Here is a 27,922-nt window from a genome sequence, read left to right as displayed (position 1 = left end):
GGCTGTTGAACGTGGTCAGCAGTTGGCTTTTTGCATCAAAATGCACTGACCAATACCCATGTTTTGCTTCCAGTTAGCTGAACACCTTGGCTCCTGTGAGCTTGTGCGTAATTTCCTGCAAGGTAAGTGTAGTGTGGTGAAACCGTTTGATCGCACTGTTCATTTCCTTTGGGTCCAAACATACATGTATGCCATGTATGCGTAGCCGACCGTTTGCCTTGCGCGAGATGGCTAGACTACTGACCCAGTCGGTGGGCTCAGTGACTCGGCGAATGACACCTTGTTTTTCCATGTCATCAAGTGCAGCTTTCAGCTCGTCGCGGATATGGATTGAGCACTTACGGGGGGCATGCACCACAGGATGGGGGCCATCAGTTAGTACAATGTAGTACTCTCCAGCGAAATCACCGATCGCGTCAAACTGCTGCGGGTATTGCGACTTCATGTCAGCTACCGAGCGGATGGGGCCTACGTGTACAATTTGACACAGGGAGCGATTAGACATGCCTTCAAATTTTTCAATAAAACTTAATTTCTATTTGGAATTATTCAAAATGATTCCCTGTGTGCTTGACTTCTGAAACTTTCAAACATTACCTCAAAACATTTCTGTTCAATTCTTCTTAATTTCGTTTATAATTTCCTAAAAAGCGCCTTGAGCACTCTACAGAGTGGGTTTGGCGCGATATAAGTCTAATTATTATTTATTATTATTCGTAAGGTGTACTACTGTTAAGATGGTAAAATATTTAATTTAGTTCCTCTGAAAAAACAATGCAACTCACCAATAAAATTCGACAAAGCTCACCAGAGCTCGGGCTGCAGCATAAGGTTCGATCACCGAGCTGCAACTGTTACACACACACGCATATTATATGTACGGGTTGTCCTTGGCAACCACCGGTACGGGTTTACTCTGACCGGGCAAAATGTCAACAAATTTTGAAACGAAAAATGAGATCGGATTAAAATGGATGTTGTATCATTGTCATCACAGTGATTTGAACTTTCAGATGATGGTTCACTTTCTTACTTAGCTTGATTTGGCGCGAAGTTATCAGAGTAAAAGATGTGTGAAGTCCTTGATTTGTAAGCCTCTCTCACACAAAATTGGGGAAACTTGAAAAATGTAAGTCTAAAATGACGGTATCTTAAATTCTACATATTTGATATGATTAATATGATGATAATGCTGAAAATCTAAACTTCCTAGATCTGCTTCACTTTTTGATATTGACCCGATATTTAAAAAAACCACAACGAGTTTAAGTGCGAAAACAACGGGTTTTTGCGCGTTTTTTAAAGCAAAATCTGAGTGGAAATCAGAGGGATAGCTTAAGTGTACATCACGTTTTCTTATGGTATTTTGAAATCGTAGAGGTATGTACAAAAATGGTCCACGGAATAATTCCAGTTTATTAGCTTCATAAGATAACACATCAAAAAATCAGCTCATACATGTTGGCTCTGTGGTAGAGCGCCCGCCTCATTGACGGGAGGTCGTGGGTTCGATCCCCTGCCGAGTCATACCAAAGACTTATAAAAATGGGACCTTCTGCCTTCTTGTCAGGCGCTCAGCATTAAGAATGGAGAAGGGTAATAATAACATGTTATGTTATGCAGGGCCCGCTGGAAGAACAGCTTACAGCTGAGAGTGGCTACCCTGGGTAAATAAGAGTTATTATTATAGCTGATTAATCATCCATTGTGACATCAGCTCGCAGAGTGTAAAATATGCGCAGAGACTAATGCGCACAAACATAACTTTGGAACGTCCTTAATTGGTAATTTCTGTGACACATTGAATCAGATGACTGCAAGGGTCGTCACAAAAGCAAACTGATTAAAAGCGTGACAATCCTAGAAAATATCCAAAATAATTATCTATTGTCATAAACGCAAGTGCATGAAGGGACTGGGAGGGGTGGGGGCAATGGAGATTTTTGTAGAAGACTCCAAATATTAAGATTTAAAGTAAAAATAGAATAGGTTTTATGTATTTTTTGCAAATTTGTTGCTATTGTACTTCTACAAGCATTTTTTTTTCTTTTTAGTTCCTAGCCATATTTTGTATTATTTATTGCATATGTACACTGCATGATTTGTATATTGACATTTCATGGGTGAATAAATTGAAATTTAATTGAAGTTTAACCAAAATGCAACAAATCTCCGCAAAATAATAAGCATAAACTTAACTTTTAATTAGAATTGAATTTCAAGCTTCAATTATCATCAATAGATGCATAGGCTCTGTTTGCCAAGCGCAGGTACGAGTCAGTAATTAGTAAAAACAAATCAAACAAGTTCGCACTATGGTACTGAAATTAATAATAATAATAATAATCCGTATTTATATAGCGTTAAACACATCAGAACAACGTCTCTGAGCGCTTTACAGATATATTATTACCCCTGTCTTTGGGTCTTCGCATGCCCGCATACAATGTATGCATCTTCTCCACTCCCTGGGGAGCATTCCAATAAGAGTTCCAAGACTCAATTGCTAGGCATATTACAGAGGCTTTCGCATCCTACCGGGTACCCATTTAACACCTGGGTGGAGAGTGGAAAATTGTGGATTGAACGCCTTGCCAAAGGACGTTAGACCATGGTGGGATTCGAACACACGACCCTCTGATTACAAGGCGGGAGTCAGAACCGCTACACCACGGCGCTTCCATTTCCGCTTTGTTTGTCATTAAAATGACAAACAAACTTCGATGTGATGTGGTTTTCATTAAACATTCAGCTAATGTCATGCTAATTTCCAATGACGAAAACGAGGAAATAGTTTTTAAAGCAACTTGTCATCGGAGAACATGCAAGTTTACTGAGAGCGCGCCCGTGAACATTATACCTTTTCTTACATCACCATGGAGCCAACAGCACATATATCACAACTCATTACTCTCAAGCTATTATCCCTCTCAACTCTTGCATGGAACATGCCCATTCAGAAATATTCCAGGGTCTACGGCGGATCATGATTCTATGATGTTCACATACAATAGCGGAACAGCTCGTGCAAAACTATAACAAAAAGGCAAGCCCCGTGCCCATATTCACGCTGTGTAATGAAACGAAACAGTCACACCGAGAAAAAAACCCAAACCGATCGATAGTATGTAATTGGTGATAAAGCGTTGTACGTTTGATCGATGTAGAGTCGCTTTGGCTGGTGTTACCGCCCGTATCAAACGTTTAATTGAATATGGTTGGCGGGTGCTGATGATGATCATCACGAGTTCCTTGTTGTCGGCATTGACAATGCCAGTATTGCGGCTCTCTGATAAATTACCTGGAGATCAATTACACTTGAGTTGAAACTTTTGGTACACCCATCCTAAGGACAACACCGAAAGTGAGTATGAAAATGAAAGGGATATGAATCTATTTTGCTATTATTCTGTAAGTGATTTATCGGCAAGGAATGAATGAAAATGTTTTACATTTGTAAGTCTCGTCAAGCGACTGGAAATCGCAAAGGAAGTTTTCCCATCAATTTCTTGGGTTCGGTTAATTGTATTGTATTCACTGTAAAAAAAAAATATTGGGCAAACTTTTAACCAGCACGAAGATAATTATGTGTCCAACCAATTTGGGGCAGCATTTAACCCAACACGGGAAGCATATTGTCCAGTAAGGTCGAAAAAATATGCAGCAATTGCTTTACAATGAAAGTTTTCATCACACTGGATAAATAAAAATGCTCAAAAGAAATGCCCAATGTTGGTTGGACACATAACTACCCTTGTGGATAATTTTTACCAAATATATTTTAGAGTGTTGGTTTATTTGATATTGTACATTTAATGACCATATTACTACTGTTACAGTTGCTATTCCTCCTCCCCCTCCTCCTCCTTTAATGAAATATGATAAAGGGAAAACAATATACTACTATTACTACTACTTCTACTACTACTGCCACCACCACTACTTCTACTACTATTACTGGTGCTACTGCTACTACTACTACTATACTACTACTACCACCACCACCACAACCACTCCTACTACTACTACTACTACTACTACTACTACTACTACTATTACTACTATTACTACTAGGCCTACCTCTACTTCTACTACTACTACCACTACTACTATTACTACTACTATACTACTACTACTACTACTACTACCACCACCACCACCACCACCACCACCACCACTACTACTACTACTACTGCTACTATTACTACTAGGCCTACCCCTACTTCTACTTCTTTTACTATACTACTACTTCGACTACTACTACTACTACTTCTACTACTACTACTATTAATAATGATAACAATAATATTAGTAATGATATCGCAGATTCGTATACCAGCCAAGCTAATACATCTTTAAAAGAAAATAAGATAAACAGTTATATAACTAACAGGAATATAATCTTTCTTTTTTCATGTTAAAGTTTCCGAGATTATTTATACCCTTTTTTATTTATATTAGTGCTAAAAGTGTAAAAATAACAAACCAAACTTTTGGAATTCCAAAGATCAAACAGAAAAAAAACTTTTTTAGTAAGACACCACGCTATACAAAGGAAACAAATGATTGTCAATTTCATGTTGTAAAGAAAAAGAGTTTTTAATCTTTTAATCTAGGTCCTGCAGTTGGGTAAAATGGCAATTTTATCGCGAAGATTTGCTCTTTACGTCGTCGTACTCATTGTCCTGATCAGCTCAAAAGACGTCGCTAGCAGTAAGTCTTTGTAAATTTTTGTCTTTATTAAAACAAATAAAGGAGAAGAAAATGAAGAAATTTAAGTAAAAGAAGAAGATGATGATGAAGAAGAAGAAAAAGAAGAAGGAGGGGAAGAAGAGGAGGAGGAGAAGAAGAAGAAGAAAAAGAAGAAATAGTAGTAGTAGTAGAATGATGATGATGATGATGATGATGATAATGATAATAATAACAACAGGAAGAAGACGGAGAAGAAAAAAACAAAGAACGAGAAGGCGAAGACGAAGGAGAATGTGAAGATGGAGGAGAAAATAAAAGACAATTGAATAGTGGGAGGAGAAAGATAAATGTGCTAATAACTCGGATTCTTTACTTTGCTGCCTAAAATGTCTAGAGCCACTTCATTAAAATTGATGCTTGACACTATCTAATTAATTAATCTTTACATGTACATGTAGTAATACAGTGAATCCGGCTAGGTTAATTAATAAGAATGCCATCAATTAATATCACTCTTCAATTTATGTCTGGGGATGTTTCATGAAAGAGCTTGTCGGACATTTTATCCGACTATTACCGTAGTAACACTGTTTCTCAGACAATCAGAATGAATAAAAGATGTCATATCTGACAACGAGTCGAAAAAGAATGTTGATGAAACGGTTCCCCGATACAGCAATAGTCAAAATGGTAATTTTGACATAAGGTAACAACGCTGTTTAAGATTTTAAACGTGTTGTTTAAGGCCTGTGTATAGCTTTGGTAAAGGGTTAATAATGTGATTGATAATCGAATATCATCTAATATGACAGTCTTACTGAAGCGTAGAGACCGTTAGATATTTTTCCAACTGCCACTTCTCTAAGAAAAATTCAAATATTCAAATATTGGATATATAGCGCCCTCTCTCGGCGATGCTTGTTTTAAATTAAAAAAATGGGCATTCAAGCACTTATCTTATAAATTTAGTGATTAGATATCCAAAAGTTACAGACAAAGAACATAACTTGAAAGTTTCAGCAGATTCCATGATTTGGAATAGGATTTAATTGAAAGACAAAAACACACAGATATTTTAATTTTATCGGGTGACCCGATCAAGTTAAATTTCCATGTAAAATCGCAAAATTTATCCTGTAAAACACATTTTCATTTCATATCCTCCACATCATAACTGTTATAGGGCATATCCATTCATATTAGCTAGCAATGAATTGGAATAGTGATAGGTGCATTTTGGTGGATTTACCAAAACTATACACAAGCTTTAAGGTCGTCACTCTAATAACTTTAATAATAATAATAATCCGCTTTTATATAGTGCTTAATCCATCGGAACGACGTATCTAAGCGCTTTACAGATATATTATTACCCCGGTCATCGGATTCAATCAGTCATTCCCGCACACAACGTGTGCACATCCTCCACTCCCTGGGGAGTATTCCAGTCAGTCGCCGGTGAGGCGCACACAGTACTGGACAAGCTACAATGACTTTAACATCCTACCTTTATCCTACTTTATGAAAACACTTTAGGGTTTATTTTAGCTCAACATCTCGGTGGCACTTTTAAGCTTCCCTATAAACAATTTGTTATATCACGTTCATACGAACACCATTCGCAGTGGGAGGGGTGGTGAAATCGCGTCATCTTTGCAAGCATTCGGTTGTTGGTTCGAACAATCCTTACTCTCCCTTGTTCGTTGTATTTTTAACTTATTTTTGTCCTTTTGCGTAAATATCGCTTTATGGTACCGTGAAACCTACTACACTACATAAGGAAATTGAAATGTTACAGACATTACACAAGTTGATGGATAGACGCTAAATGGTAAAAAAAACCCACAAACGTTGGATAAGTTATTTTTGAAACACATATCAAATGACCCACTTTAATGCCTCGTTACTTTCTTAACGGGAGGGGGGGGGGGGGGCACGCGGGTAAATTTTGGATTGTGACGGTATGAAGTTGAAGGCATGGAGTTGAAAGATGATTTGTCTTCTTTTTTATAACATTTCGAATGAAATTACATCATTTGTGACGTTCTTTTATAATTCACATGAAACTTCAAAATATCAAAATCCGAATTCAGAGAAGAGGAAATATGATTTTTATTTCATTTTCGGGGTGGCCTGCTGGAAATGTTTGAACATTGAATATTATGATAAAGGAACATTGCATGTGCAGTTGACACATGATACACGATCCACGGTGGTTGTGCGTTGTTTACCAATCAATTATCCATGTGATTCTATTGTGAGTATTCTATAGTGCCTTTGTTTGAATAGCAAATATGAAAGGGAGTAAAATGTAAAATAATAAGATATTTGTATGTGCGGGTATTTCCCCTGACGTCAATAAGCTCTCCATCTACAAGGCTAGATAAATACATTTTTATAGTATGTTTTTTATGGGGGGGGGGTTGTACAGGGCAGCCGAAAAGCGTTTTGGGATTTTTAAGGCATGGTCACATCGCCCGAGCGTTGTTGGAGCGGTCGTGGAGCGGAGAGAAAAAAAGCATCACCTCTCGCTGCCATTCACCATTTTCGATTTCGATTTTTTTATTTTGTTTTCGATTTTTGTTTTTGAGTTTTTCCTTCAATTTTGTGAGCGAAATTCGACTCTCTTTCCTTCCGCTCCACGACCGCTCCAACGACGCTCAGGCGGTGTGACCAGGCCGTTAGTAACTAATCGGCCAAATTTTGACCATGAGAACTTTCATGCGCTGATAAACATTTAACTTGAATATTTGATATTTGCCTGGGGGGTGTTAAGCAGGGAAGCTGGAAAAAGGAGAATTTTTATTTGGAACTGATAGGCAAAGATATGACCATGAGAATTTCATGCGCTGATAAACATTTAACATGAATATCTCTTTAATATTTGCTTTTTGGGGGGTGTTGTATAGGGAAGCTTAAATGAGGAGATTTTATTGGAACTGATTGGCAAAAATGTATGGAAGCTTAAAAGTGCCACCGAGATGTTGAGATAATTATCTTGGGAAGTCGACATCATGATAGCAAAAGATCAGATGACGAGATCCCGGATTCCATCATGTTGACATCTTTTAGAAGAGATGATCAGATGACAAGATCCCGGATCTCGGCATGTCGACATCTTTTAGAAGAGATGATCAGATGACAAGATCCTGGATCTCGTCATATCGACATCTTTTAGAAGAGATGATCAGATGACAAGATCCTAGATCTCGTCATTTCGATATCTTTTAGAAGAGATGATCAGATGACAAGATCCCGGATCTCGTCATGTCGACATCCTTTAGAAGAGATGATCAGATCTTCGATCCATGATCATGTCATCTGATCATCTCTTCTGAAAGATGTGGACATGATGAGATCCAGGATCTCGTCATCTGATCTTTTGCTATCATGATGTCGACTTCCCAAGATAATTATCTCATCATCTCGGTGGCACTTTTAAGCTTCCATAAAAATGTGACCGTGGAAACATTTATGCGCTGACAAACATTTAACTTGAATATCTCTTTAATATTTGCTCTTTTTTTTTGGGGGGGGGGTGTTGTACCGGGCAGCCGAAAAGAGGATTTTTTTGCTGATCGGCAAAAATATGACCATGAGAACTTCAATGCGCTGATAAACATTTAACTTAAATATATCCTTAACATGTTGATTTTGTAAGGTCTGTCTCATGATGTATTAGGAAATGGTGATTATTTATTTACCTCAAAAGCCTAGTACTTAAAAAAAAATAAAGGATTTGAGACAAAACAATCATGGACCCATGAATAATTTGACCAATAGGTATGACGATACGGACATAAATGTCATGTCCACCCTAACTACAGAAGGGGCTCCAATAGACAGAGAAAAATCAAACAATCATAGTAATGATAACATTGAAAGTTTTATATAAATGAGAGAAAAAAATGAAAAGGGTTATGACAACTAAATAAAAAGTGCATGGATGGCATGCTAATTAGGCTGCCGATGCTGTCAATACTCATACATTTTTCTTATTGTGTAGAATATAATTCATGTATATACATGATTATATATCATATAGAACATGTAGAATTGGAGATTTGAGAAAAGGAAGGTCTTTGATTAAATAACATTAGGTTACAACGATGGCACTTCCACATGTCCAGTAAGGACTCGCACTTTTTTCAATCCGAAGTGAAGGAAAATAAACATAACAGAACACAAATGGTAATAGTGATTGGGTGACGCCACCACTTCCTCATACGACTGCTATCTATGTTTATGTGTAATGATAAAACACTGAAATTTTATGACGTTCTTTTATTCATTTTGATTAATTTACAGCTGTTCACCTATGTGCATTCTCTATTTTACTCTATTTTTCCACTCAACCTGTGAAGGGATCGAATTTCCATTCTTTATTGATTTCCATTAATTCATTCTTTGATACACAGAGTGACGTAATATGCATAACAACATGCTATCATTAAATAATAAAACGCATATTTTCTTCCCCCCCCCCCTCCCCCCTCTAGCTGATAAATTATTCGTAGCTGATGGGTCTTTGGGTCAGATCTTCTTAGCGGAGACTGATGGAGACTCGTTCCTTGATTCGACTTTTACTCCTCTCAATCTCACCGTCAACTATTCACCGATAGGCATCGATTATGACTATCGATTTGATATGATATACTGGAGTGATCAAACCAACGGTACCATACATCGATCAACCTCCGACGGGTCGTTTGATGAAGTGATAGCGAATGACATCAGTGGTAAGAATGCTTGATTCATGATTATAATTTGAATACTCGGGAAAAAAGGACCAAATTTGTACATAGAAGCCATGCCTTTCTCGTCGGTTCCCGATGCAATAGTCATATCCCTGTAACCGACTTCTGGGCCTATCTAACTAAGATTTGCAATTGGTCCGATCGACCTTTTAGACGTAAAATTCGTACCGTAATTTGAGTGAAACTTAACTGAAATTCACCTTCAGAGTGGAATTTGAATTCGCGATTTTGATTAAGGTGCGTGATTCTAGTTTGGTTTCACACTTGCTAAAATTAGTCATTAGAATTATTTTTAACAGGAATCATCATTCAAATTACGATTTTGGTACCGTGTGAAAGGCGGGTAGTATCTTCTGCGCATACAATATATTCATATCTAATCACGGAACACTTCTTTTAACTCATGGCCCTATTGACGGCGACCATGATGGGATCATAATATCTAAACATGAAGAGAATGTTATTCAGACGACAATGACAGTCAGATGTTAGTGAATTCATAAACTCTCCGATGAATGTCCAGCTCTCATATGTCGTTGCTTGGAACGAACCGATGATAAGTCAGGCAACATTCATTGAATAGACCAGTTCGTAGTTCCTTCCTGCGCATGATCAAAAGATTCTACGCATGATCAGAGGAAGGTCATTTGTACTAATGCGACATGGTGGTTTAAAATCTAATGAGATAAGCACCAACTTTGATGTCTTGATTATTCATATATTATTTTGAATTGTGGTTTTCATTTACATCAACAAAAAACAACGATGCGTCCACGAACGACTGGCATTTCACAGCTTGCCAAGTACATTGTGCAACATGCTATGATATGCATTCAAAGTATGAATACAACAAATACCTTCATAAAGTGTTCATTGGTGTGCTATTCTATCATCTGGTCCATTCAATTTATTCATCATGCTATGTAAGGCATGCTTACGTAATATCTTGCATTGAAATCTGTCTATCATAATGAAAGAAATGAAAGGTCATTTGACCAAAATAGTCGCTGAAGTAACCACGAACTGGTATATTATTTACATTGCAGTTTCGATCTTACTAATGAACTCTCCTATCGTAATGACCCTAGGACATGATATCATAAGCTCACAACATGACCTTACAATAGTATTAATTTGTTCAAATCAAATCGTGTGAGTTATCGAATATTACAAAATGCTACAATATAAATCAATCAACACGAAGGCCATTCATTATACATACAAAAAATAAGTATTATTCTTATCAAACTGAAAAACGATCTGATAGCCTCGCTTACATGTAATTATGCATACTATAAATTATGTGAAAAAAATCATTTTCATATCACATTTGTTCAATGGAATGACATTGGATGAGGCAATAAAAAAGGAATCAAAATTGAATTATTGATCGTCTAAGAGCTTAAATATCGTGATTTATAATTTTCTCTAAATAAATTGAAATGCTTATACCGATTTGCAGTTCCTCATGGCATCGCTCTTGATCTGGAAGAGAATAAAGTGTTTTGGTTATCTGCCGGTAACGGTTCTCTCTATCGGTCAGATCTGAACGGTTCTAATCTCCAGATTCTACCTTCTGTATATACCATCCCACGTGGCATCACTATCTCCTACAACAGAAGGTATGAAAAAAATAAGAAGAAAGTCGTAATTATGGGGTAACACGACAATTGATCCAGGCTTTAATTCGTCTAAGACGTAGGCGCAGGGTTGCAACAGGGTTGCATGTTTAGTGTAGATTAAGGTACGGTACAGCGCTAAGTCCAGGGTTGAAGTTGGTCATGCTATTTAACCCTAAATTGACTGGGTTATTTCGACGCCTAAGAAGACTGGGGGGCTGATTCATCCCCCCGTTATGATCTCGGCTTTCGATCGCACGATCGCGACAAAAATTGGCACACGCATTACCCATGGCATTATATACAAAACTATAACATCAAATTCTGCCAAAAATCTCATGTCTCATTAATTGTGCTAATATATGCGTAAAATCATAAGTTTGCTCTAATCAATGAAATAATGCCCACGAAATGCTTATTTTTGTTTCACATACTCTAGATAGCCATCTGATCAAATTGATTTTAAAATTCAAAATCACATTTATTTTCTTATGTATTCTATTTTCTAAATTTCTTATGTATTTCTTTGTTTTTCGACTTTTAGTTTTTTATTGTTTTTTCAATGGAAATCGTCGGGGACTTTCTTTTGACCATAAAAAAGATAAAATTAATTGATTTTAAGCAGTAAAAGGAAAAATAATGATACATTAATGAATCTTGGCTAAGAACACTATTTGCATTGGATTTGTACACAATTCACGTTTTTGAGTAACTTGGGGTCTACATGCACTTACGAAATGTTGCGTAATTTGGGAACCGCGTACCCAGGGGTCACAATTTTGGTCTCAAAAGTTGCGCGAGACTTGAAAAAAAAAGTCAGCGAGCGACGCGGTCAAAAGAATTCGCGCGGCGGTTTTATCGCGAAAAGTGTCGAGGAGGGGGGGGGGGCTGAATCAGCTCCCACTCTCTTTTTAGGGTTGTGTGGAATTTATAACGAAGCGATTGTCGCTGGAGCAATTGTCCGAGAATCAATTAAGGAATATCATGAACAGACTCCACTGTTTCTACAATCATTACTGAGTTTGTTTTCCTTTCTCAAACCATAGTCCGGACTTTTCGCATTTACAAAGGGGAAAGTCTTTACAACGCACCAAGTCCCTTTGAAAATGCAAGTCAAATCACAGTAGTGGACAGCTGTGAGCTTTTGTCGAAAGGTTGTGGATCGGGAGAGCATCTGAATCAATTGACTCTGGACGACGACATATTTGCAATTGTTCGTCCGGTGTAGATCTCTAGATGATCTGCTGTCCCAGTGAAATTTTGAAAATTGCATTTTCAAGCAAATTGATGGGTTGTATACAGAGAGTGTCTCCATGGTAAATGCAAAAGTCCCCATTGACACCAGTGAAACGTATGAGACTCCCATTGTACCAATATTATATAGAACAATTATTTGTTATATAATCATTATTTATTAAATAAAAACTATTATTTAAATATAATTTACATTTTATTTGTAAATAATTATTATTACATAAAATAACATTTCTAATTATTTATATATAATTCCAAGTAATACTTCATTAAATAATGATAGTTCGACATTCCATTATCTATTAATAATGATTATTTGTTTTTCATTATTTATAAATAATGATTATTTGTTTTTCATTATTTATAAATAGGGATTATTTGTTTTTCATTATTTATATATAATGGAGTAACGAATTGCAATTATTTATAAGCAATGAAGTATGCAGTGTCATTATTTATAAATAACGAAAACCCAAAATCATTATTTATAAATAATGAAAAACAAATAATCATTATTTATAAATAATGGAATGTCGCACTATTCTAATTTACAAATAATGAAGTATTACTTGGAATTATATATAAATAATAATTATTATTTAATAACTAATGATTATATAACAAATAATTCTAACATTGTTACAATCGTCTCTTAGAAATGTACTTCCTTCAGACCTACCAAAGTACATGTAGGTTATTTCAAATGACACACTGCCGATCGGTTCTGATTAGATTTTCTTGGTGTGACCATATCCCTGATCTAATGATTGGTTAAGGATTCGGAGAAGTGAAAGATATATTTTTTTTGGAGGGGGGTGGTCTGATTACCCTACATAATAGTTGATCATTTTGAGAGCTGAAAAGGGAATTCAGTTGGCTTTTTATGTTAGAAACACTACAATATTTATTGATAAATGAAAATATTTTCAGCATTTTAGACTTCTGTAATCCCCACTCCTTCCCCCCATAAACATGCCAGATTTTCCCCCAAAAAAGTGAGAAAAATATGAGTCATATTTACATCTGTCATAAATATATTAAACCATTTCTAAAAGTTGGGTGCAAAGGAAAGTAATTTCAAATAACTCAGATTATGATAACACCTAATATAAATGATTGAATCACAATAATTATATAGGCATGGGTGTCGATCGGTATTCTTGGTTGGGGGGATGATTGGGGGGCAAAATCATGAATCAACGTTCTAAAGGCGCTCTATCACACAAAACGAAGAAACTCACCCACCCACACATAGGCCTATATATATATATATGACTCATGAGAAAGAGACACATATCTCACCCTCACCAACAATGCAAGCGCGAAGTGCGAGCTGAAATTTTTTAGTATGACATGAAAACAGGAAAAGTGTAAATGTTTAGGTTTGTTTGTAGTAACTCATGAGGAGGATATCTCACTAGAGAACGAGCTGAAATTTCTTTATATTTTGACCTGAAAGCTTGACATTCTAAGCATTTTTGGTACCAATGATTGAGATGGTTATCTAGAAGAACAATAGATGCGAGCGCAAAGCGCGAGCTGAAAATTTTGATAAAGAACAAGATATATATCCAACAAAAGATTGCAAATCGAAGCGGGAGTTCTTTTGAGGTTTAGAACTGAAAACGGGACATTCTATTCACCTATTTAATCATGAAAAGTATGGGGTTTTGGTACAGAAATGATGCGAGCGCGAACTGAAAAGCTTTATATTCCAATCTGAAAAGCAGACATTTTGAGCACGATTTTAAATCAAAATCGAGTTGGTATCTTAATCTCGCTTGCTGATTTAAGTGTAGCATTACAATCTTATTTTTTAGTTGCACATGCGGAATTATTGAGGATCGACGCCTCTGTCTATACAACCCGATTGGCGATATCTTTTTTCTTCCTAATGCATGATGATATAATGCAGATTCTGACCAATGAAGACTAGCACAAACTACAAACTGTGTGGCTTCTCGTGCACCATCGGGCTAACCGTCATTCCTTAGACGATTTATCTTGCCACCATTTTACTCCGCTTATTTTTCCACCCTTTTGAATTAATTGATTTATTAAAATTAATTTACTCACCACTGGAGGGATGGACACCCTATCAACAAAAGTTGTTTTTCGTTGGGGTCCTTTTATGCCATGTGTTAAAAATATCATATAAATGAACATTTCATTCTTTTTCATCTTGAACCTCCACCCATATGTTTAAAAGTCCTGGAAAACAATATACACAAATTGCGAGGGAAACAAGCTAATTGATGGCATACTATAATCATCATGATCAATCTTTTCATTTTTCTTCATCATTATTATAATTTTTCTACCCTTAATTATTGGGGGGATGATAATACAGGCCATCCCCCCACTTGAAATATTGGGGGGATATCCCCCCCCCCCCCCCGTGATCGACACCCATGTATATAGGATTCGTAGAGCGCACGTATCCACTTTGTTAGGTGCTCAAGGCACTCCTGTATTATCCCGGCTAAGCTAGTCTACCAATTCCAGTGCCCATACCCTTTTTGAGAATTACTGGCGGTACCCATCTACCTCCTAGGTCGAGTGCAGCACAATTTGGACATTTTTTTTTTGCTGTACATGTAGGAAAACACACCATGGCTGGGATTCGATGCCACTTCCCTCAAACTGAAAGACGACAGCCTTAACCACTAGACCACGACGTGGTATATAAGTTCATTTACAGGATACGAATGCATTTTGTCCGCAGTAACCATAACATTGTCATCAATATTTTATCCCGTTTACCAGAAAGCTCTACATTACCACACGTGGTTCTCCAGCTATAAGAAGCGTAAATACAGATGGTACTGATGATGCCATTCTTATCGATACGGACATTGTATCACCAGGCGGTATTGCATTCGATTTCACAGGTTGATAGATTCATGATCGTTTTTGTTTCATGAGTGTGTGAGGTAGTCCCGGGGGGCACTTACATTGACGAGTATCCATGCGCGACCAAAAAACACGTAAAAAGGATGTCTTTTTTTCACGATAGGGCACGTTACGTACGTAACGTGATAAGGGTGTCAAAAACACAAAATAATGAAAAAGGGTATCTATTTCGCTAGGAAAATTACGTGTTTAGGGTCGAATTTGCGGGGATGATAAAACAGAATTAAAATGTTTTTATAAAAGATGTCTTTTTTGCCCCAATAGTTCGTGTTTAGAGTCCGATTCGCGCGAGGTGTAGAAGGTGGGGTCGTACTAAACCAAATAAAGTAAAGCCGACGACCGAAGGACCCGTAACAATAAAACATTCCTGTACTTGTTTAGGGGTTCATTAAAGGGAACATATGCCAAGAGTATCGTTTTGTTTCTAATACTTGTTAAGGGTAGGATTTCACACGCCAATACTTGTTAAGGGGTGCATTGTCAGAATATGGAAATTACGTGTTTATGGTGCTTTTCGAGACCCCATGGTCGCGCATGGTATCCACTCGTGAATGGAAGTGCCCCCCCCCCCCGGGAGGTAGTGTGGGGGAAGGATATGCGTGGTGTGTGTGTGAGGGTGTGTGTGTGGGTGTGTGTGTATGTGTGGTGAATGAAGGTTGAGGGTTTATCGCATTGGTAGATGTGCGGTCAGGAATATCGTAAGTTTGTTCTTTTTTTCAAAAATGATCTTGGCAGGGAAGACGCGCTGCAAATTCTTCAAAATGTGCACTTTACCAAAATGTGCCGTAACAGGCTGCTTAAATGTCAATATGACTGACTGGTAAAATCCCAAATCTTTAAACTACACCATTCCCTGCTTTGATCGACACACTTTGGTTTAGATTTCCCAAATTAATCTAACAGACGAAAAAGGTGAGATAAAACTTAGAAATTGTGCAGCTAAATGCGCTTAGTATCCCTTCCTCTTTGACTTTTTGAATCTATAATACAAGATAATTATATCCATGTCCTGTGAAATTGCTGGTAAAGATTTTTAGTTAGAATGATCACAGATATACTGCACTAAAAACCTTTGGACGATGAAAATTAAAGAAATACCAAAAAGTACCGAGCAAAAAACTTAATTTGATCGGCGCTAAACGAAAAATAACATACCTGATGATACTTACATAATGCCAAAAAGTTAATTTGTTTATTATTCAAAACTATGTATGAATCAGGTTAATCATATAACAGACCATTATCATTTTGATGTCTATGGTGTTCTCTATATAAAGAGTATTCATTTAATGAATAGATCAGGAAACATGCTAATTGAATGGATAAATCATCATAGAAAGTTAGTTTAATTCTTATATTTATCTTCCACAGAGCAACGTTTATACTGGACTGATGATTCTTTGGATAAAATCGAGTTTGTTAATCCAGATGATACCAGCGACCGGACGATTGTTATTTCCATTACTCCAGGATCGGGGCTTGATCTGTTTCCATACGGCCTTGCCCTTCATTACAACGACATCTACTTCAGTGACGTCACACATAGCGTTATTGTATACTCTGATTCCACCACAGGGACTGTTGATGTGTTGACTTTTGCATTTTCTTTGCCGGCTGAGATTCACATTTTTATGGGTACTCTAGTAATATTGCCTTCATTATTTTCTTAACTTCATTTTACATCGCCCACTGTGTGAGAGGGGGGGGGGGGTGAATATGTTTGCTAGATTATGAGCCCACACGATGTAAGACAAGTGAGATAATTAAAGTTTTAGAACATTGACAGATTTTGCAGTTCAAAATTCCTAGCTGAAAATTTCATGCATTTATCTTCCCTAAAGTCTAAATAATAAAATACTAGGGCTATTAATGTTAGCCCTGATTGGGTTGATTCTCGAAAGGTTATCCCACTTTTACTCTTCTATTGTGTCTATTTTTTTCCGTTTGCCCACTCTTTCATTTATAGATGTATGTGCAAACCGTTGTCTTAATAATGGGAGCTGTGTGAGATCCTTAACATCTGTGAAATGTGAGTGCCCATTTGGATACCTTGGTCAACGTTGTGAATTAGGTTAGTATGAACAGCAGAACATCTTATAATAACATGTGATTGAACATCTTCAGAGATTGTCACTGTATTTTGTGGTTGAAACATGAAAGCATATGCGACTTCAACGCTTATATATGGTAAAATTCCTTCACTAATCATTGGTCATCCGCGATAAAAAGAACATAAGTGTTGCATGCATGCAGAATTTCTTAAAATAAATCAAAATCTCCTAATTAATCTCCTAACTAATTAATATTTTTAATGATTACCATATGTTGGGATGACATTGGCCCAACGTCAAAGACTGATGTTCTGCCAATGTTGGAATTTACGCAGATCCATTATTAAAATCTGATGTTTGTTCAATGTTTAACCATTTATCGACCGTTGGTGGGGCGGACATTTTAACATAAGCATAACGTCAATAAATGATGTTGGGCCAATGCTGTAATTATACATAAGCCCAATATTATTTGATATTAGTCCAACGTTTTAAATTGATGTTAGCCTGGTGGACATTTCAACATTCGTCAATAAATGATGGTGGGCCAATGTTGGAATTTTATACGGGTCTAACATTATAATTTGACGTTCCTTCAATGTTTTAAAATTGACCGTTGGCTAGTCGGACATTTTAACATTAGCACAACGTCAATAGATGATGCCAATGATTTCATTATGATCGAAATTGAAAGAAATATTACTATTATGATTGGAAAAAAACAATTTATATTATTCATATTTGCCCTTCATTTGAAACCAAAAGCGAAATAACATGCAACATGTATCATGAATCGTTATTTAGGAATCTTCCGGAAATTAGACGAAAGATACATTCCTTTACAATTTTTTGCCTTGTTTTTTTTTTATTTCAGATGTATGCACTGGGAGATGCGTGAACGGTGGGACATGTGTCCCTTTTGAGAGAGGCTCTATCTGCATTTGTCCCGATGGCTTCAGTGGATCAAAGTGTGATTCTAGTAGGTTATTACTATTCTCACTTTTATTATTTTTAATCTCGATCGCATTCAACATTTTTTTTAATTTGAGTAGTGTATAAACTAATCCTCATAAAACGGTATCGATTAAAACATTTGGATATGGCATGTGATAAAAAAATGGCGGATGAAAGACCCAGTTTTTGCATTCTGCTATGTCAGGCATTATTGCATAATTTCTCGTTTTCAAATATGCCAATTGTTTTTTACATAAAAGATTGCAGGAAAAGGCTGGATGACCAATGTCTCCTTGAATGAATGTCTTAAATCGTTATCTCTTACCATCCGTCTCTATATCTGTCACCCCTCCCCTTCATTACCTCTTCTCATTCTACCAAAAGGATCGAAGTATGCACCCCTCATTTTCATCTGTGACGAGGAAGCCGGAGCCATCTTAGAGGGCAGTGCAGATACCTTGGAGTTTAGTCCTTTGCCGATCCCCAATGGACACAGACCTGTAGCAGTGGGGTATAGCCCTAAGGAAGACTTCATCTTCTGGGTGGATGCTCGAAACGGCACACTTAATCGAGCATTCCGAAACGGATCTGATCACGTTGTACTTGGGGATGCATTTTCGGGTAGGGATTTCATAGTGATGGAGAAATTACTTTGGTTATAATTGCCTTCATCAACGCTATAGGTAGTTTTCGCATTTACTACGGGGAAACTCTCTACAACACATCATATCCTTTTAAATTGCAATTAAAATCACAATGGAAAGTGAAGAGTCTTTTTTGGTTGGTGGTTGGTGGACTGGGACAGCAAATCATCTGAAGATTTGCACTGGATGAACAATTGAAAATATGTTGTAGTACAGTGTCAAGAGATTCCGATGCTGTACTGGTCCATCAACTTTCGACAAAAGCCTCTTAGCTCTCTATAATGATTTGACCGGCATTTTCAAAAAAATTGGTACGTTGGAGAGAGTTTCCCCGTAGCAAATGCGAAAAGTTCGGAAATCGCAATACATACGGCGGATGAGCTACAGTCGGGGTAATACCAAATACATGGAGTATCAAGCGCAGGAGAGTATATGCATTTAGTAACTGTTCTATATACATAAAAGCATAGTTTATTATTATTACATAGATAATAGCCTCTCAATAGATATAGGAACATTTTCCTTGTAAGGCATAGGGTAGTATATATTTTTTTTCTTTGGAATATCAATAGCCTCCAGATATAAATAACCTTCATAATATCATCAACGCTATTCCTCCTTTTCCCTGAAGAAGGTCCGGACAAAATAGTCTTTTTAGAATAGATTGGTTGAATATTTTATTCGTCTTTTATATTTAACAGAGTAGCCCTGTCAGTTATTACAATACTTTTATTACATATCTTGGCCTGCTACGGGGTCATGCGTCACAAATTCTTAACAATGACCATACACCATCAATGACTTCAATTTCCATTCACTTTCTCATTGGAAAGATCTGACTTCATGAACGTTGCTGATTATGGACACCTCTCATATTTCCTCTAGATATTACCGATCTTACGATCCATCAACATTCTCAAATACTTGGATACATCGTAACACAGACCAATTTAATACTCCAGCAAGGCTTCGGTGTAGCTTCTACTAGTAAGACTATCTACAATGGAGTTAGCCATGTTACCGATCTGGCGTCTGTGTGCTTTCATCCGAATACGTTAGTATTTATTTCTGTCATCATTTTCATTTAGATAAAATTAATATTGCAGTAAAGATCAATAAACTACGTCATCAGCCAAGATTGGGCTACTATGTCATGATATATAACCAACACTACAAGGAAACAGGGCAAAATCGGATCTTAGGTTTACACCAAATGTGACCCTGATTATGATTGGCTGAGAAGCACTGTTACTATGGCAACTGTCGGATAAAACAGGACTTGCCAGATGAAACGACCGACAAGTCCTATCACGAAACAATCACGTGATCTTCTGTTCTAAACTTTTTTCTGTTTCATATTAAACACGGAGGCTTTAACTCTTTCAAATTGTTGATCTTTGTTATTTTGATCTTCTAGAGACTTGTATGCATTGGACAATGGACCTGCACCAGCAATATTGAGGATCACAGACAATTTCACTTCTATAGAGAGAATCAGTAAATCGTCTGCAATGAATCTATCGACCATGACATTCGACCGGCATGGTAAGAAAGATTGAATGGTATCTAACCAGACACTAATGAAATTCGGTTACGGGCCTGTACATGTGTATACATAGATGATTGTAAGAATTGGTATATCAGCGCTGTTATAGGTCTATCTGATTGTAATCCATTTTTTGTAGAATGCTAGTGGGGCTTTTTATCCACGATAACATTTCTCAATATGTACTTCATTTTTGTTCCTCTTTCTTATTACTTGTGTATGAGTAAACAATTTTTATTTGTCAAAAGAAAGCCCAATTTATAACAACATGAACATGTACATGACACTGTCTTCCCCAACCTCTTTCTCCAGAAAAGTTACTTCTTTCTCTTTTTATTTTACTCCTAAACTAAAGGATCCCATCTCTTCACGGTGGATGTGGTCAAAGGTACCCTTGAGACCTGCGACCCGATCGGAGAAGACCAAGATGTTCTCTTAACCTACCAGGATACACAGCCAGTTGACATAGAATGGTACCGAGGTTCGCCATTCTGGACGGATGCAGGCTCGTACAAGGGTATCGGATTCATGGCGCAGAGAGGAGGCCCATCCACAGGGGTTACCAACTTACAACAGTTCCAGAGAGGAGCAGGGGTATATGTTTACCATGGTGCGTACAGTGTGCGCCACTTAGTACATTTGGGTGGTACGTCCCGTAAAAGTATCAAAGGAACACCAACCCCTAGATATTGCTGTTTCATACAGATTGAAGGTTTACCTAATCGCGGACAAACAGCCCTTGCAATAAGAATATGATCCCCTTGACTCTTACTTGTGTTTCGTAATTTATTTGGCTCGGCCAGTACTTTAGGCCTCACATTGTTACAAAAGATCATCCGAACATGGAGCGAGCTACAAATCTGGAATTGTTCAGTAAACCTGGTAAAGGTAAATTCAATAACCCCCTCTTCGGGGTTCGTCTTTATCTTGACCACGAAACTAAATTGCTGGTTTTATTTCTTCACCATCAGGCATTGCCTATGAACGTCTGGGAGGGGAAGATTGCCTGGAAGATGAATTCCCATGTAACGATACGCTCTGCATACCAATATCATGGAGATGTGATGGCCTTGTTGACTGTGAGGGCGAGATGGATGAAATAGACTGCTATTCTGAGCCTGGTTAGTGACGTCATTACATCATTATAGAGCAATTAAACTTTGGATGTACGATTCATCTTCTGTGACTTACTTTCACACATGTCTCGATGTAGCTGTCCAAAACAGCTCCTTTGAGGCGGGTAAAGAGGCGCGTAAGAAGTGGCGTCACATCATCCAAACATGCTCATAAAGAAAAAGAAATCGTAATCAGCGAGAGCGAGTTCTAACATAAAATAAAAAGGCATTTCTAATATTTGAAAACTGCGTTGCCATGGCAGAGGTGTGTTATTCAAATAATTGATGGGGTGAGATTAAAAAATTTAAAATTGTTATTTTGAGTAATGCTCGAGGAATTTGGCACAACTATGGTCTTTGGATACAAAATGGAAAATGTGATGTTAATGGCAATGATAGATCTTACAGATAATATATATTTTTTTCTTTTTTGTTCATGAATATTCAAGTTTTGTTTTATATTAATTTATGAACATTTACAGGTCATATTTCTACTGTTCATCCAGTCGGAGCTGCTAAAGTGCGACCAATGTGTTATCATCGGGGGGGGGGGATCTACATATATATCACGTTTGAATTATGATATGCCAAAATACTGAGTATCAATAATATCAACAGCGGGTCATTTAAAATCAATCATGATCCATGTCCTTAACGCACTTATCATGCCTACTATCACTATGAGTGTTATAATAATGGACATCAACTTATCCCTGCAGATTCCATAGTGTTTGTGAGCGATCTAGACACCGGTGCAATATTCATGGCAACGACTACAAACCTCAGCTTTACAAAACTACCCCTAATTAATCTACAAACGCCAACAGCCGTTGATTATGACCCGGTCGATGGTGTGATTTATTGGGCCGATAGTCGGGATGGTTCGATAAGCTCTGCCTACCTCGATGGGACGAATCAACAGAAAATTGTAACAGAGTTAGGAAGTAAGTTTGTCAACATTTGTGAGGGTATCTTTTGTTTATTTAATTGATATTTTGATTTTTCGTTACGCCTTCTTGGATTTATTTGTACTTCATCAGGTCCAGAAGGTAGTATTACTTGTTAAAATAATAAATATGTAAAGGGAAATTTGCATTTATATATGATATTGAACATACATAACATAACATGGGAAATGAACATTTTTACAGAAAATCAAACACATAATTTATAGACAGTTATGATATACGAATATACACGCGCATAGCATTTCAAACAATTGATTGAAATGGAAATTTGCGTGTGTTTGCGAGGGTGTGTGTGTGTGGGGGGGGGGTGTTTATATGGAGGTGTACCTGAAAAATTTCATCAGGAGGGGAGGGGTTATATCAAAAAGTACTTCTCGAGTGAGGTACGATATGTCACTGACACAGCTTCCGTAGGATTGTGTAAAACTGGGGTCCAATCTATCATTTTTGGTGGAAGGGGCCCCATTAAAGCCAAAACGACCAAAATAATCAATTTTGGCAAAAATTGTTTCGGATTACACATCATACCGCATTAAAAGAAACATGAAAAAAACATGGCACATAAATAGCAAGTCATCAAATTTCTGTGAGTGGGGTAATCCAGATATACGTGTCCCCGCCCCAAGCCATGTACGCTAGTGCCCCCAAAAAGAGACGCCTATGAAATGATACATGACGAAAGTTATTATGGGATCAAGGGTACTAACTCTGTTGAAGTGAATCAAAACATTGGACATTACGGACCATTTCACAAAAATATGAGTGAATAAAAATAGCAACCCGATGTGCTTTATTAAAAAATGAAAGCAGTAGGATTTCTTATCATGCTTATCACTTATGTTAAAGCGAATGAATCCATACACAGAAGATGGTTTAATTATAAACAAGACAAGGCAATTCTTTTAACTCGTCATAGCTCTCTATAAACATGAATAGATTAATGAAATCTCCCTTTAAAAATATTTTGCATAACTATCGGTAATCAAAACGAGAAACTGTCGTCAACCTGCCTGTTGTATCCCTCTCGCACCACTCCTACAAAATTTAAAATTGCAATTCAGATTCACAACAGCTTCATTTTTTTTTACAGGCGGCTAACTACTGTATGTCTGTTTCGATTCTTTTTTATTCAAGCACCTGATGGACTTTTCTTTGATGTTGAAACCAAGATGATATACTGGACCGATGTCGGTCTTAGCAACTTGGGGTCGATGCATTCCAATGGTACTGGTAGGAGAGAGCTTCTTACTAACCTCGATAAACCGAGGGCGATAATCATCGTATCAATCAACAGGTTTCTATTTTTTCTTAATAATAATGCAGTAATAAGCATGATGATGATGATGATGATCATGATGATGATGATGAAGATGATGATGATAATAATATGCAATATTTATACAATGATATTAGCGCTACGTACCCGGGTTTAGCAGGGTTACCCTAATCAGGTGCTCGAACGTTCAAGGAATTCTTTCCTAACGGGTGTCCTTGAACTTCACCTGGGTGGAGAATGGCAAATGCAGATAAACGTCTGAGTGGGATTCGATCGAGTGGGATTTGAGCCCCAGACCTTGTGGCTCGAAGTCGGAAGACTTTCCACTGAGCCATTTCACCTGTCGAGGTTTACGATTGACTGCGATTCAAAGTAGATTTAATTGATACCTGATTAGATGACAGAACTCTACCAGCTATGATACTAAGATCGAGTCAAGGTATACAGAAAACCATCGAATAAATACCAGATTAATATAAATCATACGAAGCACTGCTTCGTGGGCTTCTGGCAGCTGTCGATCTTCCTGCTTAACAGTCTTTTTTGCATTCATTTACCATGTTTACAGATAATTATGTTAATGTGTCGTTAATAAGGAGCATTATTAATAAATTCAGTATTAGCAAAAGACGACAAAAATCCAAGAATCCAATGATGAGGGTATTTTGGTCAACGAAATTGTCATTGTATATTGGGATATATCACGCTAAAATGGATAGAATAGTCCATTATTAAACCCGGATTGATTACTTGCACATTAATTAATTATACTGATTATTAAGGAAGACAAATGGAAATAACATAACATCTACATGTCTAAAATAAACCGTATGACTCTGTTTATCAGTTATTTTAGGCTGATAATAAGGTGTGAACTTTGTAAGATGTGTCGTTTATTTAAGATGTTATGCTCTTGGTTGATATCATGTCGTTCTCTTGGAAATACTTATTATTTTTGCAAATGAATGATTTATATCCACCGTAAGAATGATTTACTGGACAGATTGGGGTGACATTCCTAAAATCGAACTGTGCGACCTCAACGGCGAGAATCGGCAAGTCGTTATCGGCAATGAGCTTGGATGGCCTAATGGACTTAGCTATGATAGAATAGGTGAGATATACATACTGGTTTAATTATTTCAAATAAAATTAAAGCCAAAGATAAAATCTGAAATTAATTGATTGAGTGTTATATATTGATTTCAAAGCGCATTTCATGTTCATTTTGTTGACCATTTTATGCTTTGTTGTGTTTTTATTTCTGTTGATACAGGTCTCCTTAGTCGAGAAGTTTTTAGAACTGAAAGGGAAACCCTGTATATAAATAAATTGCAGAAATGCGAGGGTCATTTGTTGGAAATCATGCAACAAATCAGTTTTGGAGGCGAAAGTATCTTATTTATTCTCTTAGATTTTTTTTCGTTTTCTTTTGCGTTCCAGCTAAATTATATCCTATAAATTCAATAGTTATTACACGGTATATCACAAAACTTGCAGTAATCTGATATAATATTGATATGAAATAAATAATTCTTTCTACTAGTCATCTTTACTTGAAAAAATAGTATAGAACTCATATGACAACTATTGACCATTGGCATTTTATATTCCTCAAACATGTCCAAGATATGTAATTTCCACTTCGTATTTCTCTCCAGATTCACGCCTCTTGTGGTGTGACGCCCTCCTTGATAAGATCGAATCATCTGACCTTTACGGGAATGACCGGAAACTGCTCCTAGATAATTCCCATGGTGTTCTACATCCATTTGATATTATCTTCCACCATGGGGTCGTCATGTGGACAGATTGGAACTGTGATTGCATTGGTGTCCGTGAGGAGTCTCCCCAAGCATGGCCGAAGACATATCTTCTACCAGGGGGACCCTTTACACGGCCAGGGGGCTTCCACGTCTTTGAAGGTATGCGTGAATTTGTAAAGACCTTCTGAGGACATTCTCTTACATTTCACATGTTAACCGGAGACATCCCACAATTAATCGGTGACTTCCCCGGCCATTTAAAAAAATACGACAGCCGATTCTGTTTCTCATTCTAAACCTGTTCATGTAGTAAACGAATGATTTATAAAAAGTTCATGTTCGGCCATTTATTAAGGTCAATTTTTTTGTATAGCCGGTAGGAAATGTCCTCGGAAAGCAAACTTTGTAAGTGTATGAAATGTCACATCTCATTGTTTTCTACCTCAACAACGTACATATTGTCCCAAAATAGTTCATAAAAAAATATTGTATGCTCGTTCACAAAATATCTTTTCTCAGTTCATTAATAACGTACAACTTTCGCAGCATGATAGGCCAACTGGCACCCCATAAAATGGTTTTAGTATTGAGTTAAGGTTGAATAAACCATTGCAGTGATAGATTATTGGAAATCGGTTTACTTTGTTGTTGCCCGGGGTTTTTGCTCAGATGTTGATTTATTTCACTTCGCTAGACATGATGTTATGTAACCAAGCTTGAGCCAAAGAATATCGAGACCGCGAGTATATTTACCGAGAATTACGATACAAATATTTTTTTTAATCTTGAAAGCTCGAGCAGAACTCTCATTTGTCTTTTAATTCTTCTTGAATTATTAATTTTTTTATTTACTCATCTATTTATCTATTTAAATAGTTTATTTTTTAAACACTTATTTTCTTTTTAATTTATTCACAATTAGCAGTTGAAATACTGCAACAGTAAAGGGCCCTGCATAAGATTACATAAATATACATGGAGAATTGCAATTTCATTTTGAGGTACAAAATTTTTGTTCCTAGAAAATGAGCTCCAAAACCGTTTGTTCAGTGTTATTTTTCCGCAGGAAAATCAACATAAAAATTACCTGAATTAATACGAGATCTTGCAACATATTTTTAAATACTTTCTTTCATTGTAAATATTGACTAGTATGAACCATACCCCTGCCATGCCTGTATGAATGGTTTAATTGATTTGTTGAATTTATTTCAGTTAAAAACAATAGTACATATAAAATGATACACCTGGATTTGATAAATCAAAACGGAATGATGCCGCTACTTACATGACTCAGCAACATGGTGCTGCTGGTCTACAGAGGGGTCCTCATATAACACAAATTACACAACTATAAATTATACACGATATATAAATAACATATCAAAACAAAATAAGTCAAACCAATCAGTCAAAACACCAAGCCCCCCCCCCCCCCCTACGTTAACACATCCTACACTTCAATGTAATAGTTATTGAAAAACAGATAATAATGTAGAGTCAGACCCAACTTAAGAGGTTGTTACGATACTGCAACAAATAAATAAACGATTATCAAAATAACTTTAGTTATATGACGAAAGTCATATTTTGGGGTTGTCTCTCATAATTATATTTTAATTACTCCTAATGTGTTTTTACCCCATGATGGATCGTAACGCTCTATCAATATAAACATTCCATTGTTTCAAATCATAGATATCGATGAATGTGTATCTAAACCCTGTCTGAACGGAGGAAACTGCATGGATGGCATCAATTCTTATACATGCAACTGTATGCAGGGATACAATGGATCGACTTGCGAAATTGGTAGGTCTGCCTTAACTATATACAATACGATATATTGTAATGTTTAGACATCTTTTAAGAATGCTAAAACCCTTTTTTACGTTTACATATAACACTCGCATTTCCTAAAACCAACCCCTGGGTCAAACATAAATTCTTCGCCCTTACATCAAACTTCAATTCTCCGCCCCTAGGTCTAACATCAAGTCGGCGCCCCTATCACAGACATCAATTCGACGCCCCATTCCCTCCTCTTTTTGGGCCCCCTTTTTGCGTAACCGGGCAGCGAGGGCCCCCCCCCCCTCGGAATACGCGCAGGAGTGTCAAGTATGATTATTTTTTTTTGAGGGCTCCTTCAAACTTTTGGCTTGCACTGTATATTTTTTTAGTATTACTGATTTTTGACCTGTTTAGACCTCTATTTCAGTGAAAACAGCAATATGAATAACCCCTTGTTTCAAATCATAGATATCGATGAATGTGTATCTAAACCCTGTCTGAACGGAGGAAACTGTATGGAGGGCATCAACTCTTATACATGCAACTGTACGCAGGGATACAAAGGATCGACTTGCG

General features: G+C 36.9%; 1 protein-coding gene across 1 annotated transcript; it reads left to right on the top strand.

Moving 5' to 3' along the window:
* The first annotated feature begins 58 nt into the window (after positions 1-58).
* LOC121431152 (low-density lipoprotein receptor-related protein 4-like) lies at positions 59-25,743 on the top strand. Its single transcript, XM_041628658.1, has 16 exons — positions 59-122; positions 9,192-9,431; positions 10,912-11,071; positions 15,089-15,213; positions 16,607-16,870; positions 17,202-17,306; positions 18,161-18,265; positions 18,625-18,861; positions 19,770-19,938; positions 20,302-20,429; positions 20,786-21,040; positions 21,402-21,551; positions 22,265-22,489; positions 23,648-23,807; positions 24,776-24,903; positions 25,451-25,743. Exons 1-16 carry the CDS (start codon positions 59-61, stop codon positions 25,741-25,743), a joined length of 2,808 nt encoding a protein of 935 aa, XP_041484592.1.
* Positions 25,744-27,922: the final 2,179 nt, after the last annotated feature.

The sequence above is a fragment of the Lytechinus variegatus genome, chromosome 17 (genome assembly GCF_018143015.1).
Source record: "Lytechinus variegatus isolate NC3 chromosome 17, Lvar_3.0, whole genome shotgun sequence".
In the NCBI taxonomy this organism is placed as follows: domain Eukaryota; kingdom Metazoa; phylum Echinodermata; class Echinoidea; order Temnopleuroida; family Toxopneustidae; genus Lytechinus; species Lytechinus variegatus.
Note: the sequence above shows the minus strand (reverse complement) of the source record. Positions and strands in the feature narration are given on the sequence as shown.

Bases quoted from the DNA above. Each gene is read 5' to 3' on its own strand.
- LOC121431152 (XM_041628658.1), top strand. From the start codon at position 59: ATGTTTTGCTTCCAGTTAGCTGAACACCTTGGCTCCTGTGAGCTTGTG. The intron at 19,939-20,301 runs GTTAGTATTTAT...TTGATCTTCTAG, and splicing joins GTGTGCTTTCATCCGAATAC to AGACTTGTATGCATTGGACA. The intron at 22,490-23,647 runs GTAAGTTTGTCA...TTTTTATTCAAG, and splicing joins AATTGTAACAGAGTTAGGAA to CACCTGATGGACTTTTCTTT.